General features: G+C 42.2%; 1 protein-coding gene across 4 annotated transcripts in view; it reads right to left on the minus strand.

Annotated features, from left to right (window-relative positions):
* The window catches only part of RAI14 (retinoic acid induced 14), an 88383-nt gene extending 74218 nt beyond the window's left edge, over window positions 1-14165 (minus strand). For all 4 annotated transcript variants that reach the window (XM_029961541.1, XM_029961539.1, XM_029961538.1 and 1 more), the window contains exons 1-2: window positions 14059-14165; window positions 3423-3514 (exon numbers count right to left, since the gene is read on the minus strand). In XM_029961541.1, coding sequence (XP_029817401.1) covers window positions 3423-3458 — 36 coding nt within the window. In that variant the 5' untranslated portion in view covers window positions 3459-3514; window positions 14059-14165. The remainder of the gene's footprint in view (window positions 1-3422; window positions 3515-14058) is intronic.
* Window positions 14166-21469: the final 7304 nt, after the last annotated feature.

Below are 21469 nucleotides of genomic sequence, written 5' to 3' on the forward strand. Positions count from 1 at the left end.
CAGCTTTTCGGGCAGAAGAGACTTGTTGCTTTGTGAAGACATGAGTGCAATTTCTGTTGTCTACACATTCTTCAAGTCTGCACATCACTGCTTAGCTTCCAGTCCACTGCTTTGCTCCCACCTAGGCATCCTCTTCACAGATTCCTACAAGCATCCTCCTGTGACTACATATCACTTTGACAATAGTCATTTGTGACAGAGCGATAAATCTCATTCCTTCTCTCCAAATACACATGTTCACATGGCAACAGTCACCCCCAGGAAAGATTCCACAGCCATTAAGTGTGTCAAGGACAAAAGATTCTCCAGTTAATGGAGCTGGCTTCACACATAGTAAATCAGTTAAGATACAGAGATAGAGTAAAAGCATGAAGTGAAGAGTCACTCTTCTATTTAAGAGTGATACTCTCACCTCTCACCTGTGGACTATATCAATTTTGCTAAATATCTGAATTAGAAGCTTTATTCCCTTGTGTGTTCCTGCAACCCCTTTGCTGGCATGTCCACTGTTATGCTTTTTGGGCCAATAATCTCAAGTGCTAAGCTGAGCAACAACTGCAGAAAGGGATGTCCTGCTGTTCCCCCCTACTTTCACCATTCCTCTCAGGGTTGACCCTACAGTAAGATAGAGCAGAGAGCTATCCATTTGATACTCACCTTACAAAGTAATTTTCCATCACTTTTTCCCTGAACTGGCTCACTACAGGGTCAAATACCCTCAAAATGAGAAGAGCAGATATGAAAAAAGAGGCAGCAGGAAAGTCTTTTTCACAAGCTGCAAGACTGGTATCACTACACACCAAAGCAATGCCTTGACACCAAGACATATGCTTCAATATCAGCAGTTATGCTCACTTTGAATTCAGCCACTCCAGAGAAGCCTAGAGAGCTTTAATATATCAGTGAAATTTCCTTCGTGGTCTTCATTCAGCCTCACTGCTGGAGAAGTGTTTGTGTAATTCCTGTTTCTCATACACATCCTGAAGACTTATTTCTTACTCCTCCCACTCATTTCTTTTATGCTAACAGTGAGCTTACAGAGAAGGGTACTGTTCCTTACCCCAAGACACCTTCAGTTCTAAAAAATTATACAATAAAGATTTCCTCTAGAAAGGAATGAGGAAAATAGTCTGTCCATCCCTGCTGATTTTACCCTTATCTCCAGTTCAAGAGTGGTTACCATATCTTATAAATTGAGATACAAATACAACGAATTCCAATTAAAAAGACCTCCATTTTCTCCTCAAAAATTATAGCTAAGGGTAGCTTCTAGAAAGTGAAGAGAAGGATAATTTTCCTTGCTTATCTTGCACAAAATATAGAACAGCTCCTGTTGGTTGTTTTGAATTATGCCCTTAAGGTTTGGCTTCAAAACAGAGGAAAACAGATTGTCACAGATTTAGACTGTTGTGCTCTTAGAGCAGTATATCTAAATTTTAGGTATCTGAAAAATCCTTTGTGGTCAGCTTTGTCTCCAGCCAGTAGACAGCAGCAGTATCAAACCAGCAATTACTTTCAGATGCCGCTTGATTTTGGGGAGAGGCGCACACACATTACCAAAGATAGATAAGTAAGGAATAAGTGAACCAGTGCGATTTATAATAGTGGCTGACTAGCTACAGCAAGATCTGGTTTCATCACGCATGTCACTTAGCCTTTGCACTAGAGAAGCAGCCCAGCTAACTAGCATAAAAGTGTGAATGAAGTCATCCTAACAAACGGGCACACCTAACCTCCAAGTGTGATCATATATTAGCCAATGGACTGTTCCTATTACTCAAGCAGATGCCTATTAAAAGTTTTACTGGTGTAGGTGAACTCAAAATAGCAATTGCTGCCACTTGTTACAACAGGAGCAACAATGTCTGACCACAAAACTATAGCAGTTCTGAACTGAAAGGTATGTTCAGTTAGATGAGATACCGGAGATTTGTGAAATTATTTTTATTTGTCGTGAAGTGGCACAGGACACTGTGCCACTGGCTGATTCAGTCTGGTGACTAGCAAAAGCCAAACACTGCTTAAGTAGCTAAAAGTGTTTTGCCCTGCATCCAAAACCAGAATATTTCTAGAATACTCTAGATATTCTAGAAAACAAAGGGTGGTTGACATATTTAGCTTGTTTATAGAGGTGGTCTTTCAAGAAACACCTCTTTCTAAGCTGTAGTAGTAGAGCATCCACCAGTGCTGCTGCCAGGAAGCCAATTCAGCAGCTACAACAAATGCTAACCTGTAGCTCAAAAGACTTTCTAAACAGTAACCAGCACATCTGCAGGGTACACTGCAACAGTAACTCTACCTTCTTCACTGTTACTGATGGGCATTACAGGCTGGCTAAAGACACACCACTCTGAGGGCGTGCCATGAGACCATCTTTACATCAAAGCATGCACTGAGTGCACTGTGTAATTTTATTCCTGAACATGAAAACTTCTTAAGAAGCTCTATTTTCAAACCTAAGCATCTTCAGCATCTTTATCCTACATGGCTGCTTCAGGACCCCATGCAGATCTGGCCATGACAAGAAACACATCACTTCTTTCAGAGCAGAACAAAAATTTAGGATGAAGAATGAAATGTTACATTCTTCACAGATCATGGAGTTTTGTTACAAATTCCACACAATATCTGGAAAGTCAATTAAGTATAAAGTCACCTATTTCACTGACTGCTTACTAGCAGCACAAAAACCTAGAATGAGTAGGCGTAGAAACAGGACAAGAACAGGACTGGATACAGCAGTTCCACAGCTCCAGGGGAAGTATGCTTACCATACAAGTAGAAATCTCCACTGATACTACTACTACTAGCAAGAGGCTACACATGATGTACAGCCTAATGTCTCTCTTAATGCCATTTGGAAAATGATCCTGAGGACCTCCACATTTATGTCTGTCTTCCTCACTGATCCAGCCTCATATCCACCCCTCCTATCACACTAGAGCTGATAAATCACAGCTGCCCTAATTGCTGAGTGGGTTCCTGTATTTTTGCTGACAAAGAAACCCTGCCACAGTCTGAGACATTTCGTTAAGTGCTCAAACACCACACTGATAAGAGCAGTATTATGCTCAGACAGAAGTATGATTGGGTAGTAAAGTCCTTACTAGGCTTAATCCTAAACCTGGAACAAAGTTTCAGTCTGGGCACCAGCACAACATAACTGAAGTTCTGCAGACCCTACATACATGTGTATGATTCAGTTATGGGGGCCAGGGTAGTGAAATACTGTTAATTAACACAACAAGGAAGGGCCCTACAAATAGAAACAACCTACTCCGTACTGTACTCAGGTGTTGCCTTTGTGCTTGGAAAAAGATTTTCTTCTCTGTAATTCATTAACCTACAAGCTTATCAAGGTAGGAGTGAAGAACTTACTTCCAGCATGGAAACCAGCAGTCAAACTGAGCAGAAATACTTACGTCACTCTTCCTGAACTTTGCTTTTAAGCTCTTCATGCTGATCACATTCAACCTTCCAAACCTTTGAGGAGCTTTTTATCCTTCTTCAATATCTAAACAAAAAAGAAAGAAAAATAAGATTCCAACTCGATACTATTCAGTTCACTAGCAGCCAAGTCTGAACTGAATTTGCATACCTATATCACCCTTTGAGGATTTAGCCCTCAAGCTCTAAGAAAGATTAACAGCTAGCTAAGGAAACGTTCTGTTTCTCCAGACTTAAAAGTAAGCCTAAGTCTGACCACTGAAGAACAGAACAAGCCTTTACCAAAAGCTCAAGTATGTATCACATTATACTAGCTACATCTCTACATAATTAGATCACCAACATGTTCATGTAAGAGCAGATTTCTCTGCCCAGTGCTTATTTTAACCTTATCACCAGGGTAGCCATTTGTGAAGTGGCAGAAGTAAAGTCACTCATTAAAACTTCACTATCCTTTCACCATGGGTCTGCACTGGGTAACGGAAGTACCACCACTATTGTATGCACAAGCCTAACCACTAACCAAATTCAAAATTATACTTAAACCATGCATGACACACGCTAGGATAGCTCAACACATAGAATCATCTGAGCAAGAGAAGAACTGTTTTAGATTCTTCCTCATAAGAAATTTTATCAGTATTCTTAAGAGTCATAGCTGCTTATAACTTGGCAGGGCACTATCACAGTCGTTGTTCCCCCTTCCTCCCTTTCATGCAGAGAAAACCAGCAGTTGAACAAACATATAAAACCAGTGCAACAGACAAGCTGCAAACTCTCACAGAGGAAGGGGTGCCAGTGTCTAGAGCAAAGTTTTCTACAGAAATCTTCAATTACACCACATATTGCCAACCCAGGACAAACCTAACAGTGAAGAGCATGCTAAAGCAGCATGGCAATGTGCTTTTTCCTACAGCACAGCAGAAAAACTTAATGAAGGAGTGACGTACATCTGGATTGGCAAATGCACCTATGTAAAAATGTTCCACATTTCTTGTCTTACAGTATGCTTACTGAAAATAATTAGTAACTTTCATCTGCAAGTTCTAGCTGCTATACAAATTCTTTCTGAAGGAACAGTTTAAAGTAAAGGATGTTCAGCTGTATAAACTTCCTCCCTCCACCCTAGAAGGAAAGTAGAAGAAGTTTTACAAATCTAGTCAGATAAATAAATAACTGAAATGAGGACTGGAGCATAAATTCAAATAGGTCACGCAGGGTCACTATGTTTCACATTACTCTTCAGAAACAGTCGATTACAGTTTGATAAGCAAAGTGAGACTCAATTGTTTCATAAAAGTACATCTCATTATTATGAGGCAAGCTGCTATGTAATCATCATCACTCTACTACGAGTTTTAAAATTCCAACTATGCAGTATACTCTTAGTAGAATATATATGAATGCTTCTACAAAATACAAAGCTAAGTACCAGTCAGGAATAGCAATTAGTACTAAGTAAACACGTCATTTAGTTCAACCCCATATTTATCTGATAACCAGTTAGGACAAACTCAAGCACCTTTCTTCAAAAAAACCCCAAACAAACAAAAAATCCCATATAGTATGTACACACAAACACATTTCCCACAGGCCACACCCCTCCAACAGGTAACAATAGGTAATGTGGATGGGGTAATTCTGTAAGTTGTTAAATATCATTAAATCTAATTAAATTACTGTAAGTCTAATTAAGCAGTCATTTTGAAGTCATGTCAGATTCCTGACTGATTCCAGGCATATGAAGAGGGGTTTCATCCAAAGTTCTCGCATTTAATCACAAGGAGAATGGGCTTGTGGCATTTTGTTTAATTCTTTAGTATGCAAAAGGAAAAAAGGAAAATAGATTTTGCAACTTTTCACTCCGTGACTTAACTGACAATTTCTTAGCTCCTTCTTGGGCTGAGTGGTGTATTTGTAAAACACTAATAATCTTTTGGTTTGTAATAAAAAAAATTTGTAACAATCAAAAAGAAGGAATTATTTCATGTTGCTCTCAGAGAAGCATACTGCTTTATTTCTGCTACACCTACTCAAACTTTGGAGGAAGTGTTTAAATTGCACAACAACTGTCACAACCTGCACTGAAAAGGAGCCTGAACCTCAGTAAGAGACTAATAATCTCCTAGATCATCCTCTAGTAACACTAAGGATGATGAAAACTGCAAAGACCAGAAATGCCAGGGTACAGACAAGACAAATACCATTACTTTTCTGGATTTCTTTACATACAACATGAAAAAAAAAAAAAAAGAAAGAGAGAGAGAAAACGTAGGACAAACCCCCAAGCTGTTTTTAAAACTTTTGCAAAAAAACAAAAAACCCTGACAATATAAAGGAACTTTAAAGATGTGAAACATTATGTAATATCCCATGAAATCCAAAATTTAACAGGACTTTTTATTTTAAAGCTGAAATATATTTGACTAAAAAAAGTGAACTGTTTGGTCAGACCAGTTAATAAAATATAAAGAAATCCTATGCGTGGGCAATTGAAAACAAGAAATCTTTCCTCACATACAGATTGCCAAAGAATTGTCTGCTGTAGGCTTTCTCCTTCCTACCCCCTCACCATTTTTGTCTCCTATGGTTGACAAAATTTGTTATCACTCCCAAGGAGAACAAAATACCCAACTACAAGGCTATAGGGGAGAGATGACAACTCCTTGTAGGAATAAACACAGAACAGCTGCAAAGCTGGGCTCTCTTCTCTGAGGAACCTGTAATAGAGTCTAACTAACAAGATCTGCAAGCACTCCCAATATGTTAGTTTTCCCCCTTTGAGGAAGGAAGAAGTGTTTCTATCAGAAGACAACTTGTTTTTCCCACAGGATACTTCACCTCTTGCCTAAGTGCATTTTATACATTGAATGTGAAACTCAAATCCTCAGCATAATTAAAAAAGCATGCACAAGCACACAAAACCAGCATTCCCAAGCTTAGTATGTGTCACATCTGTGCTTATCCCATAAGAAAAAGTAAGCACAAATATTAATATTACAGTTTAAGCATTATAATGCCCATAATCCTTCAACTGTAGAGACAGAAATGCGTGGAGAGGGCTACCTTTTCTTGGCACTGTTTAAAGGAGGAAGTCACCTCTCACAGGGTGTAATTATTGGAATTTATGCAAAAAGAGGTCAGCATCCTGATTCAGCAGAGCTTTATGACAAGTGGTCATTTGCCAGAGGGGGGATAAAAGGAAGCGCCATTAATACTCTTGATAGGAAGTGACTACTAGAAATTCACTAGGGAGCATGAAGACACTTCAAAATAGTATTTCTGCAATGAATCACAGGTACTAACAAGAAGCATTCTCTATTAATAGTGGCATTTCTCTGCTTTCAGAACAAATGTGGTAATAAATACCGAGAGCTGTCCTTTTATAGCTGCAGCAAGTTAGTAGCAGAAAAGTGCTTAACTCCAGGGATACTCAACAGCTAATGCCGATCATGTGCTTTTAACCATTAGATCCAAAATTAAATAGCTAGTCCTCCATCTCATCTGCCTTTAGCTTAATGCTAAGAAATGGCCTTGAGGAATACAAGCCACAGTAACATCTTTAGGTTGGTGGTAAACCCATCTAGTTCAAACAAGAGACATTGAAGTGGTGGTAATCTTTGGCCTCAATAATTTCACTGTGACTGTGTTTTAATACACAATACAATCTTTAGGTTTAAACGTAGGAAACAGATTAGGATAATCTTCCCCACTGATTTACAGCGAGATTTGTGGAAACCACAGTAAACAATAATACTGATATTTTTTCCCTTTCATGAAATTCCATTAAAATCAGAGTAAGGCCTTTCAAACAATGTTACAATTAACTCCTTGAACAGCCAAAGATCCAGTGATGCAACAGTGAAAAGCTGTAGTTTCACTAAGTAAAACTACAAGTTTATAGTACAACCATATATAAATCCCATTAATGAAAGTCATGCTAATGAGAGTCACTCTTTACTGATTGATAAGTGTTGAATTCAATTAATTTAGGTGTCAAAAATCTTGCATCTCTTTCAGAACACCCTGAGAATCCTCCATCTCACACAAAGCAATTCCAGAGCAACGCGCAACTCATGCTGTCGACTAATTTCCCCTTCCCCTCCCAAAAATACTTCAAAAAACTTTTTTAACCATGAGAGGTTACAGAAAATATTTACAGACTCCACGCCAGATCTGGCAACATACATGGGGGGAAAGGGAAATGAAAAAAGGGTCTGGAATGCAAAAGAGTCCTGTTGACGCTAGACACTTAAAACCTCCTTTGTGTGAATACACCTAGTCACAGGGAAAAATAAGGGGCCCCAGAAGCGTCTTCCCCCAAAGAACAGCATCATCATTATTCTCTGGATGATCATTTTGTAAATCACAAGCCCTGCTCGACCCGGAAACACAAGCCTAGCAGCAGCCAGCACTGCAGTGCAGCCAGAGGCATCAACACTAATGTATCCCTTCTGCTGCTCACCTTCACTACCCCACTTTGCAAATGCTTCACGTGCCTGAGCTCCCCTGACCTACCATTCAATGCTATGAACGTCCTCCAACCTAAGCTCTTCCTTAGCATTACCAAAGCCACAGTACTGCCTGGAGGCGTTACCCATTGCCCAGCCTCTTCGATTTCCACACGAAGGCAGCAACCCCACTGTCCTAAAAAAATAACCACTGAACACTTCACCTCTGACTACCTTCCTATTTCCATCCAGCTGAGTATATTCTTCCACTTCTCAGGCCAAATCAGAAAAGCATGTATGATGTGACCAAAAGCAACAGGAACATTTCCCCACTCTTTATCAGTACAGCTCGGTTTTTCCATCTTGAGTAACCCACCCTACCATAGGAAAAGTCAAATAGAACAGAATTTTTTAAACTCAGTGTCACCTATAAAGACAAATAATTCTTGGCTTGGTTAATCCACTATTACTTACTAATGAAAACACACTGAAAAATGCAGTGAGAAGCCCAAACACTACACAAGAGTGGGAGTGATTTATATACAGTTAATCCCACTCTAAATAGAATCAGACATCAGAGATAGCAAGGGCCTTGGGTAACTTAGTACAATCCCACTATCTGCTCACAAATCACTGGCAAGGATGTGCTGAACTGTACAAATTTAAGCATTTGAGCCCAAAAGTTAGAGCTCCATAGATATTGCAACACTAACAAATCTATGGCTATTGCTCCTCCCTGCAGAAGGCTTTGCAGCAACTCTACCCTTACACTTCCTTTTTGATATTCAGAATTTTCAAATGTTAAATTTCATTTTAATGGATTTTAAAGGATTCAGCTGAAGCAGTACCAGCCTCTGTGGATTTCATACAGCCAACACAAACCCAGACAACAAGGAAGACTGTGGATGTGGGGGGTATGTGCAGTTTGTTAAACAGTGTATTCAAATGCATTTCTTGACAGTGAGAAGAAAGCTTGCAACAAGAAGGCCTTAGACACAGCAAATTACAGGAGAAGGTTTGAGAAAAATCAAAATGTGACATTGCCCTGATCTGTTTACTTGGCATATTAGACAGGACTTTGGGCAAAATTCTAGCTCAAACGAAGTCCAGGCAAATTTGTCATTCACTCATTACATACAACTTTGCTCTGTTCTCACTCCAGTTCTTTTGTCTGGAAATGTCTGTCAACACACACCCAGCTCAATGAAGAGCACAGCAAAAGAGACAAGACTTGCATGAACTGGAACATACCACTGTCTTTCTCTGCTTTCAATTTCCCTGTCTCTAAAACAAAAAGGCCCCCTCTTGCACGCCCCTCAATTTTGTGACATCTCCTTTAGTTTGGTCATACATAAGACAGGCTGCAGTCCTGAAGACTTTTCCATGTTCAATGCTTACTTCAACAGGATGAGACTTGAAACGAAGCATCCAGCTACAACTAGAAAAAAGAGAAATCACTGCAAAATCACACTAGTGAAATGTCAGTTCTTCAATGAGAAACCCACATAGGTAACAGCAGCTAGCACTTGTTTATACTTACTCCTTTCCTAATATTGTTATAAACCATCCAACTTCATGTTCTTCAGAATCGACAAGCACAACAAACTGTACAGTTGCAGTGTTAATTCTATGGAGAGACATATCCATGACTTTATAGATTAATATTCTGAAATAGCCTAAGGCAGAGCAGTCATCTATTAGGGTTGGAGATAGAAAGACAGGAACATCAAAGCAATTTAAATAAGACACTTGACAAGCCCCACTCCCATAAGTGCCTTGGAAGAGTATTCTGCTGAAAGTAGTCCAGAAATACCTTCAGGGACTGTGCTGATAACACAGCTCCCCTATTCAGCTATCAAGTTCTTGGGCAGGGAAAATATTTTAGCTGATGAAAATGGAGTATTTTTTTTTTACACTTCTTAAAAATGGAGAGCTGAATGTGTTTCCATCCTTCAATAAAAAGCACTAGAAATTCTGATATTTTCTGTTCTAGAAGACTATCAATGCTATGAACTAGCAGGACATCAGCAAGATGAACACTGGCATCTTGGTAGATAGTATCTGTGGAATGGTACCTCTGCTGCTATTCAACAAGATCTGTCCAGGCTAGAGAGTGGGGCAGAGAGAACCTCGTGAAGTTCTACAGAGGCAAGTGTGGGGTCCTGCAGCTTATGAGGAATAACTTCATGGACCAGTACAGGTTAAGGGTTTGCCTGCTGAAAAGCAGCTTGGCTGAGAAGGACCTGGGAGTCCTGGCAGACAGGTTAACAATGAGCCAGCAGTGTGTCCTTGTGGACAAGAAGTCCGGTGGTATCCTGGGGTGCATTAGGAACAGTGTGGCCAGCACACTGAAGGAAGTTATCCTCCTCCTCTGCTCAAGCCATATCTGGAGTGCTGTGTCCAACTCTGGGCTTCCTAGTGCAAAAAAGACAAGGAACTACTGGAGAGGGTCCAACAGAAGGCTACAGATATGTAAGGGGCTGGAGCACCTCTTTTCAGAGGAGAGGCTGAGAGAGTTCAGCTGGTTTAGCCTAAGAAGAGACAACTGAGAGGGGAACTTATCAATGCTTATAAATACCTTAAGGATGGGTGTCAAGAAGATGGGGCCAGACTCTTTTCAGAGGTATCCAGTGAAGGACAAGGGGCAACAAGCACATAATGAAACACAGGAAGTTCCATCTGAATATGAGGAAGACCTTTACTTCTTTACTTTGAAGGTGACGGAGCACTGGCTGCCCAAAGAGGCTTTGGAATCTCCTTTTCTGGAGATATTAAAAATCTGTCTGGTCATGATCCTGTGCAACCTGCTCTAGCTGACCCTGCTTTAGCAGGGTGGCTGGACTAGATGATCTCCAGAGGTCTCTTCCAACCCCAGCTATTCTATGATATTAGTGATAATCAAGTGATGTCTATCTCATTTTCTTCAGGTTCTAGAAACATATTTAATAGCAGCAGCACTAGGTGCTGCACAAATATTGGGGAAGATGTAGTGTTTAAGATACTTCTCCTAGCCTTCACAGACTTATGAATCTTCAGATCTCCCTTTGAGTTATTCAGGTAAGTCATTGTAAAAAAGGTCCTCAGGAAGCACTTGAGTATCAAAACTCCACAGAGGTATTTCAGGGTGCTCCAAAGCGCCTTTGCGAAGTCAGACATCTGCAATAACCAGCTGTAGTTCCCTGCCTCTCAGCAATTATGAGTAAAGAAATGGAACATCCTCAACTACCGAAGTTACAGAGTCACAAGCAGACCAGCATACTAATTCTTTTTTCTGTTGTAATGACTGAACAAACTTGGCTCTTCCTCCACTTTACCCATTTCCCCTATATATAGAAAAACCAACCAACCAAAAAAACCAAATCTTGGTTTACAATATTTTGAGTACTAGCAATGGCTTCCAGGCACAAAACCAAGGGATGGCTATGACAGCTTTAGAAAATATATACAAGTTATTACAGCATTCATGTTAAATGCAAGATCTGCCTGCAGAGGAAAGACTTGAGTCAAGACCTAAAACTTCCCAGGAAGATACACTAACCACAAGTCTCTCTCCTTCAGAGGTGATCACCTCAAGTTCAGCACACTGACTACCACCATCACCTTCCAGGCATTACCAGCCATCCTGTCCTGGACCTCAAGACAAGGGAAGGATGCTTTCTTTCATTGCTGTGTCCTTCCACTCCAGCAGTCCTTGGCAAGTACCCGGGCTGGTGGTTAGTCCTAAGTGCCAGAGGGGAGCTTTAGTTGCTCCCACAATTTGCCAAACTTCCTTATGTCTCTGAGAGTTTGACTGTGACAAGCTCTGTTCTAATATATTACCTGAATTGCAGCTATTTGCACTACTTCCTCTGTATCCTAAAAGTCCATGATTAGATGACTCTCCAAATGAGACTCCAAATGACAGCTAGGATTGACAACTCTGAAAACAAGGCTCAAGCTACCTCAAATGCAGAGCTTTCACCTGCACACATTCACATGCACCTAGAAAGCAACTCCAAAAAATGCTGGCAAGTGAACAGGCTTCTCAGACATGCAAGAAGTATATACACAGCATGAGAGCCAACCGCTCAAATCTATAACCCCAGAAAATGATATAGATTGCTATGCTTCCACCTTGGAATTTTCAGTAGACTACTATGTCTGCCATTAAGTAAGACACCAAAGCTTTGAATTTATTTGTTCTAGTTTTCCTTGTTTTTTGTCTCTGTAGTTATTCCAAGCATTACCCCTGTGCAAAAAGAACTAGCCCACAATCAGCTCCAAAAAGGAATGTGATTAGGGTATTGTTGCAGGATTTAGAAATTACCAACATCTTACACAAGAACTAGCTTTTATGTTTCTCCAATCACAGCTTCTCCCTCAAAAAAAGACACAAAGTCCTCAGCAGAGAAGTGGAGAAGAAAAAGTGCACAAAGAGAGAAGGAGATGAGGTAAGTCAGTGTACCCTCTTGTGAAATGCTTACATCGCTTCATGAGATGAGCAGCCTCCTGCCTAGTCTTCTCTCCACTTGATGTTATCTATCTATCTCTTGGTTCATGGAAGCAGAGGGGAGGAGGCAGTATTTTATTGCTTTGCTAGTGGATACACTCATGGAAGAGGGAAGCGAATAGCAGACGGCCAATATTTTTAGAGACTGGAAGGATGGATGTCTGCTACTGCATAGTGACTTCTTGGCACTGAGCTTGGCTCCAACTCGAGAACCCTGAGATCATACCAAGTGTCGTCCTACTCACATGCTCTTTCACTCTGGTTCATAGGGCTGTTATGCGATTCTTCTATCAGTAAATAAAATCTCACTGACAGCTTTGCATGAGTGGCCCAAGACAAGAGCCAAGCAGGTCATTGACAGATATTTACTAAATTCAGTTACACCTAGTTAATCCCAGACATCACAAGACCTTTCTAAAATGGTGTATATGTAGTTTTTAGTGTTTGATTTTTTTTTTTTTTTTAGATAAGGCACACTAATCTTCAACACGCTGGGGTAAAGGAGAAGGGGAAAAAAGGAAAGAAGAGACTACAGTTTCTACCAAAGTAGCACTAGAGTGATAGTGTTTTGTATCAGTTCTGTAATAAGCACATTTATATTCACTATAGAAACAAACGGGAAAATTTTTCAGAGATCCTGAAACGTTGTTAAGGCAGAATTTAATGACTCTCTTCATACGGATAAAGTCAAGAATGTCACAAGTGGCGACAGCAGACTGTAGATGGCTCGTGCTGCCAAACGCTGTGCTAGAGAAAAATCTTTCCCGTGCCCTGTGGGAAGTTAGAAGCACAGGTTCCTGGTTAAACTCGATACGATTCCTTAAGCAGACTACCTAAATTTTTTTTAGCAGCTACAGAAAATCTGGATCCTTTAAGCCCGCGCTGCCAAGGGAAGGCGCAGCCCCTCCATGTGCCCGTGGGGTGCGAGGAGCCGGGGGTGGTAGAGGGGTGCGGGGAGCCCTTCCCCGGGCTCCCCCCGGGGAGAGCACCGAGACACCCTTTCCGACCGGACCGAGGAATTTGAGAGTCCCCCCAGGAGTGGATTTAACCCCATCAGGGCGCCCCGGGAGCGGCACTGCCGGGGCTCGGCCGGACCCGGCTGTCAGGGACCGGCGACCCCCGTCCCTGGGCGGCGGGGGCGGGCCTGGGGCTCAGGGACCCGCGAGACCCCCGGGAGGCGGGCAGGGGTGCAGGGCGGGGGACCGGCGGTGCCACCGCTCAGCCCCGAGGGCAGTTGTCACTGCCGGCCACGCATCTTGAGAGGAAAGGAAAAAAAAACAGACAAAACATAAAACCACGAAGTAAATAAAAAGAAATAGCCAAGCGCCGGTGACTCACGGGCTGCGTCCCCGCGCTGCTCTCCGCTCCCCCCGCACCGGCCAAACGGGGCTCTCCGGCAGGGAGAAGGGAGAAGTTCCCTCCTGTTGCACCCTCCGGGGGGTTCCCCGCTCGGGCTCGCGCCGCTTCCTCGGGGGAAGCGCCCGGCGGCCGCGAGCCCCCGCGCGCGGGCGGCGGAGCGGGAGCAGGTGGGCGCCGCACACAAAGCCCCATTCAAGCGCCCGCCACGCCGAGCGCGGCACGAACCGACCCTCCTCCTCCTCCTCTCTCTCTCCTCTGCCTCCTCTTTTCCCTCTCTTCCCGCCGCCGCCTCCCGCCGAGCCGCGCTCTCACCTCATGGAGGAGCCACGTTCCGCTACGCCCGGCGCGAGTGTCCCGGGAGCCGCGCACGGAGCGATCCGGGCGCTGCCGAAGGGCGGAGCGGCGGCGCCCCGGGACACATCGGGGGCGGGATGGGGCGGGATGGGGCGGGATGGGAGGGGGCGGAACATTCACCGCGCGGCCACGTGACCGCGGGGGCCTCCGGTCCCCGCCTGCGAGGGGGGGCGTCGGAGAAGGGGCGCGGGTTCGTCTGTGTGCCCTTTCCCGGAGGAGGGGCTGCTGAGGGGAAAGGGTCCGCTGGGGGGGCTTGTGGGGGTCGCTTCAGGGAGACCACCCTGCTGGCTCGGGGCTGGAGCGGGGTTATGTGTGGGAAGGGTGTGTGTGGAATCACGGAGTATCCCGGGCTGGAAGGGACCCCACGGGAATCATCAAAGTCCAGCTCCAGGCCCTGCATGGAACAACCCCAGGAATCACACCATGTGCCTGAGAGCACTGTCCAAGTGCTTCTTGGACTCTGTCATGCTTGGTGCTGGGGAGTCTTTTCCAGTGCCCAACTACCCTCTGAGTGAAGAACCTTTTCCTGATATCCAACCTAAACCTCCCTCAGACTCAGCCTCCCACTATACCCTGAAGTCCTGTCACTGGTCACCAGAAAAAAGGGATCAGTGCCTGCCCCTCCTCATGAGGAAGTTGTAGACTGTGATGTGGTTTTCCCTCAGTCTTCTCTTGTCCAGGCTGAAGGTGGGTGACAAGTTGCTGCCACCTCTGGATGCCCAGGAGAAAGCTGGGGGTGGGAGGCAAATGTGTGTCAAATTCTTCAAGAAGCACAAGTGCCTCAGCACATGCAGGAGGTCCTGAACTTTGGTTCTCTCTAAAGCTTCTCTGTGCATCAAATTCCTCTTTGAATTTCAGACTCCTAGGTAGGAAGAATTGCTTCAGAAGAAAGAAAGTGCGCTATGACTATTGTAGTGCTTGGTTACATAGTAGCTAGAGGTCAGAGAATCACGAGTGGACTTTATAGGTGTACCAAGGTTCTGATTCACTGGATGTGCTTCAGAAGTCTCTTTTCTGTGTAGGCCAAACCCTTCTTCTTAAAGCTGAATCTCCAGAGTGCCCTTTCTTGAGTATTCTGGCAAGCTGATGGAAAACCACCTTGATATCTCACCAAAAAGATCACCTATGCAACACCTTGGGCAATGTGTCAACAAATTAACCTGTTAAGCGAGTTGGTGAGCCTCTGCCTGTAATCTCACCACAAAAGTCCTACCAGTGCTGCTGCCTATCATGTCCTCCCAGAGCTGCTTCCCATGATGTCCTGCTCATATACTGGTCCCACTCACCACAACTGGGTTCCCTGCCTGAGAAGTTCTCCTTCAGTCTCTGTGATCACTCTTATCTTCTTTGTTCTCAACACTATCCACACCTTCTAAAGTGGCAAACAGTACACGGAGGAAATGACCACTTCAAAACTTCAGATCTTTATTGTAATAGTGGCAAGTATTGTTATTAAACAAATACACTTGATTATCACCAGAAGCACACTTTCCTCTGCTAATCTGCAGTTCTTACCTTGGTCAATTTGTTCTGCATGTGTTTTACCTCTGAGGATAGCCATCACTGTGCCAGCACTGTTTCCTCTCTTTTTTCTTATAAAAAAGACACACCCCAAAATGTTAATCTAATATAGTTAACAATGAGAATTTAATTCACATGAAATAGAAAAAAACAGGAAAAAACATTTCCCTGCAATGCTAGCTCATCAACTACAAAACATGTCACATTTATTATTGAATTATTTTTAATTACAGTTATTTTTAAAAGCCAAATATATGTGTACAGTATGGTTAGAAAGTCTCCTAAGTACTTGTACCAACAGCAGCAAAATTCTACATGATCATGTGTTTCTAACATGAAAATGTTAGTCACTGTCTCTTGCATTTGAATAGTTTGACCAGGTAGCATTTTTATTTCCATTTTCAGTGCCAGCGTATAATAAAGAAGGAGTTTGGATATGTTTGCATGGGATGCTCACATATAAAATGACACATGAATAATAGATACTACCTTCTGTCTACAGTATTATAAAATGCTCAGTTCTTGAGAACTGGGAAATACCATATTTACTGGTTCCCAGAGAAGGATTGTTCATCATCTTATAAACTGTGGACTAGGATAAAGGCTTTGGGCTTTGTTGTGACAGCAAGCTTAAATGCATTAAACCAAACTGATCTGTCTGACAGAATCTGACTGCCCTCTAGGTTAAGTCTCCTTGCATGGAACACTGTTCCTTAAACTTTTCTTTCTGAGCCCCCTTTTGGGTTTCCCTCCAAGGGTCAGGCGTTGCCTCTCATTCAAAACATGCCTATGTAATTTTGGGGCTAAAGCCTCTGCAGTCAGAGGACAAGGCTGGGAGCTGGGTGAGTTCAGCTCTATTTCAAATTTTGCCCTCAGTGTGCTGTAGGACTCTGCCATAGTCATGTTTTTCCACCTGTGCTTCTACTATGGGACGTACGCAACTTTTTGAGAGTTTCATTGAATGCTCAGCATAAGCTAACAGAAATTGTTAGTAAGACAAAGAGAATGTAATCTGCAAGAGACAGAAGGTAAAGTACATCCTACACAAGCAGCTTCTCTCAAAATCTAAGTATTAGCACATCAGCTGTGTCACAGCCTTCGCGAGCCTCTCTGTTCCTTTGTAGAGCAGGCATGAGGCGAGGATGGGAGAGGAAAAGAACATCCTCGTCTGCTCAGTCTCCTGGAAAATGTGAGGGTTTGAAGTCAGTTTTGACTGGGAGTTGGCTGCCCATGGTGAGGACGTAATGAAACCACCCATGCATTCCTCACCACTACTCCAGAAGGGAGAGGCCTGGAAGTGGCTTAAAGATGTCTTTAATCACATCTTCTCACTCTGTCTTGATAGCATCTGCTAATTAGCTTACTTGTTAATTTTTTTTTTATTCTGCTCCTGGCTAGTTGTTAAAATTTTTTCTGCTGCCTCTGGCTACTGCCTTTGGCAGAACACAAAGCACTGGTCACATCTCAGCCTAGAAATTATTTGCAAAGGAAATCACACTCCCAAGCTGGCTGATCATTTCCCTGCTTCCTTCAAGCAGCTTAAACCTGTTCTATCAGCTGTAAATGCTGCATTTTTTACTTCCCTTGTTGGACTTGTTCTGATCTAATTATTTTCAATTGGAATCTAATTTGTTTTACTAATGCTGGCTGTTATTTTTTGGTGAGGTACAATTTAAATAAAGTTTGGGTTTAGATTTTGAGACATAGTTTTTTTCCCAGACTGTTCTTTGCTTACAGCAAAATATTTTTTTCATCCTTTGTAACAGATGTCCCCCTTAAATGCAGGAATCTCTGTGGTAACAAGCGGGAGAGTTAAAAAGTGTCATTTTTATCTGCTCCCACCAGAGTGCTTTCTTTTTTTAATAACTTGTTAGCACAGAAAGGAGGTGCTTGATGCCTCTTCACAATATGGTATGTTTCAGAAAACTTGGTTGAGATTTTTTTACCTTTACTGTTTCTGTGCTCTCGATATGGCAACTACAATGGGCCTGACAGGGTCAACACAGGGAAACACTAGAAATTTAAGAAACTCACAACTGGAGCTGCTCAGACTGAGCTCTTAACTGAGATAGAATCTTCAGAGAGAGGAAAGCCTACCTAGAAACTTCTTTTACTTTGAACTGAACTTTCAAAGGGTTAAGGAAAAATCCAGTAGTACTTGCAGGGAATTATCTAGATTATTTCAATTCATTTGAAAGATGGGTATTTCCTCTGCCTCCACCAACCTTCCTTCTTTCTCATGGTTTTTACATCTGCACTCTGCTTCTTGCACCTTTCTGCATGGAGTGCTAGTTTATAATTTGACCTCTTCAGGGTCCCAGGTGACATTTCTAGGAGAGCTCCAGAGAAATTCAAGTTGTTTTGCCTTTGTGATTCTTCCTGCAAAGGAGGACCCTGCTTTGCCATGGCCACAAGTGGCACCATGAGGCTGGACTACCCTGCAAATCTGAATACTCCTCTCCAACAAAGGAGCAGAAATCAGGAGCCAAGGGAGGAGGCCAGGCTGTTTGTGTCACTGTTGCTAAGTCCTTCAGTGGTTTTGCCACAGAGATCAGCTGGGGAACTGGCCTTAAACAGCAGCCTTACCTGGCTGGGACGTAACTGATGTTCCAGTTAGGAAAAAGAACAATCCTCCAGAAATGTAGCTAACTCTTCTCTGCCTGTGAGAAGAAGGACATTATCTGCCTCTGGATATAGTTTTCATTTCAGTTTGTAGCTGCTGAAATATACAAAAGGGATTAATGCAATCCTTCTTAAGTACAAAGAGTAAAAATTGTCTTACTTTTTCCTTTCCTTTTCTCACATTATTATGGAAATCCGTGCTTGCATGTTAGTGCCTTTGATATGAAAGTGCTTTTTGCAGGTTTAACTAGGAGAAAAATAGTTTCTTGGCCTTTTCACTATCATTCAGTGTAAAATAAGTTTATCTTTTATATCTTCTCTGTAGGGACAAACTCAGCGTGGAAGTGGGCTTGATGATCTAATGCACTTTCCCACAGAGCCGAAGAATTACTCCATATCATATTTAATTCTGAAATTACTTTAAAAGCACAAGTCCATGGAAACAAAAAAAAGAGGATTACACACTCCTTACACAAGCAGATTGAACTTGAAGTGGCAGAGCATCTATGTGAATAATTTAAAAAGGGAAAAGTGTTTAATTTCTTCTTATAGAAAAGCTCATTGAGTAGAAAGACAATTGTCGAAACAGGCAACAAGACCTTTGGAAGTCAAGGACAAAGCTTTGTTAAAAGCCCATCCCAGAATCAACAGGGCGTATTTCAGGTTCAATACCATGAATACTGTTTATGTGTAGCATCCTCTGCTTTGTCTTTTCTGCCTAGAGTACTTCCTTCTCGTTTGCACGGGGCCATGGAAATCCTGTGCATTTGGGCTTGCTCAAGTTTTCTCCATTCTTCTACAAGCAAGAGGAAGATTTTTCTCTCTGATTTGCCACACAAATACAGATGGGAACCTAGATCACTTATGAAAAAATCCCCTGCTTCCCAGACTCTGGGCTACCTAGAGGCTTCCCTGCAAGCCTGAGATTTCTCAAAAGCCTGATGGGAACATCTATGTGAAGCCACAAGACTACCACAGACCAGGGAGAACATACCTTGTGGAGGGCTGACTGCACCCTTCCACAAATATAAAGGGCTCTTTGAAGGCACACCACTGAAAATCCTGAAAGGCCAGTTGCCCAAGAACAACCAAGAAGATTATACTAATCTGAGCATCACTAAAGAGCAAAATCCCTAGTATTTAATTACACTGGTGATCACCTTGATTATGTTGTAATTGCACAAAAGTCAAAGCAGTTCCCACAGGAAGAGGCAGCTCCATGTCATGTACACTCCACATAGGAGTGCAGGGAGTTGCTTTGTCTTGCTCCAAAGATTCTATTCCATTCAGAATTTGTAAATCAATTTCCTCTTCCCATTCAAACCTGAGAAAAACACATTCCTGCATATTTTATATGACTATTTGCATTACAGAGAAACCAAGCACCTTGCGAATGGCATTTCGAACTTCTTATTTTTTTGTCTTTGATCCTTACAGGATTTCTTAATGTACTTAGGTGCAAAATCCCATACACATTCTATCTCTGTTGACACTCTTTCAGGTTTTGGAAAGGAAGTTTCCTTACATCCCCAGAGGAACCAAACCTCACTTTGTCAATCAATAGTTTTATTTTTTCAAATGCTTCCTCTGATGCAGAAACTTTCAGACCATATTTTTATTTCTATGAGTCTTCATTTATTTTGGGGCTTTAAGATCTTACTTTTGTGTGTATAAGTCAAAACTTGTTTAAGAAGAAAAAGAGAAAACAAAATCCAAGGTTTCTTTTCACTGTATCAAGTTAATTGAACTTTGGGTCTGATTCATATTTGCACGTGAAGTCCCCTGCCTCTGCTGAGGTTGGTGTAAAAGAGTGTCAGACATTCTTTTTTATTTCTCAGAGATGGCTACAGCATTTATCCTGGATCACAAGAAAAAATATCAAAGGGTTGGAAAGTGGGATGGGATCCAAGTTTAAGACTGCAATTTAGTGTGGAGACATTGGAGATTTCTGCACTTTGCACAAGGACAGATATAAATCTTAGGTAATCCTGCTCCAGCAGAGAGGCTTTGCATAAGGACTTCTACAAATGAAGCACCTAATTATCACCAAATATGTAGCAAACAGAGGAGTGAGAGTAAATCTTCGATATGCTGTACCAGTTCTTACAGATTTGACAAACCAAAACATCACAGAGGAGTACGATTGTACTTAGAAGTTTACAAATACGGATTCAATGGTAGAGTTTCATGAATTGATGAGGTCTGGGTTTGGCACTATTAAAGTTAAAAAAAGCCAAAGCCACATTATCCAGAGTATAAATTCACTCGTCTCAATAGAAATCATTCATACCTTCTTGAATTGATGTCATCAAAGTGATTTCTTCTGTCCAGGAGAGCTTTTTTCGCATGAAATATCATGCATCTCTACAATACATTGCTTAAATGTCCTCTATTCTCGCAGTTTTACACTGTGCTCTTGCTCTTTTGCTTGAAAATTCAGTCTCAGGCACTTCACTGCCTACCACCAAAATAGCTTCAATCCATCTGTTTAGCAGGGTTCTTCTGGCCTCGAGGGAAGAAATAATTTTCCTACCCTGGAATGACCCATAGGATCACACCATCCTGTGTGAGAGCTGTGTCAAAAGTTAGAGGTTACCAGCAGAGTGATTCCCCCCTTCTTCTTCCCACACACTCATCCATCCTTCATGACCAGCTGGGGAGTCATGTGTCTGTGACTGAGTCTCAGCCAAATCTTACCCTTCTCTCCCACTCAGAGAAACACATACAGCACAAATCCCAACGTGCTCTCACCACAAACCCATCTGCTACCTTCCAATTACACCAAACATACCATGAGCCTTTATTTTCTAGGAATCATTAGGTTCCTTGTGCACATCAGTGTAAACACCGTGTGGTAGCTTTACTGATCTGATGCCAGGTTAGACCTGCTAGATTCAAGATGATGTTTGTGCTGAGAGGTGCCTAGATATGCCCAAATCCACCAACAATTACCTTGAAACAATGGGCTGTTATAACTGAGGGTATGCAGAGTTCCTGGAAGTTAATACTCTTAAATTCAACTCCTAACTGGGATCCACAACATCTTCGAGTATCTTATGTTGTCTTCCAACAAACAGGAGGCACAGATTTCAGTTTGCTCAGACCAGTTCTTTATGAAGAAAGAACTTTTTATTGAGTTTGAACTGCTGCCCAAGAAATGAGAATAAAGCATTTTTTTATTTGCAACAGTGCCAGCTTATGCAAAAATCTGGTCTTACAAACAGGT

Source organism: Manacus vitellinus, unplaced genomic scaffold (genome assembly GCF_001715985.3).
Source record: "Manacus vitellinus isolate BGI_N305 unplaced genomic scaffold, ASM171598v3 scaffold_36_pilon, whole genome shotgun sequence".
In the NCBI taxonomy this organism is placed as follows: Eukaryota; Metazoa; Chordata; class Aves; order Passeriformes; family Pipridae; genus Manacus; species Manacus vitellinus.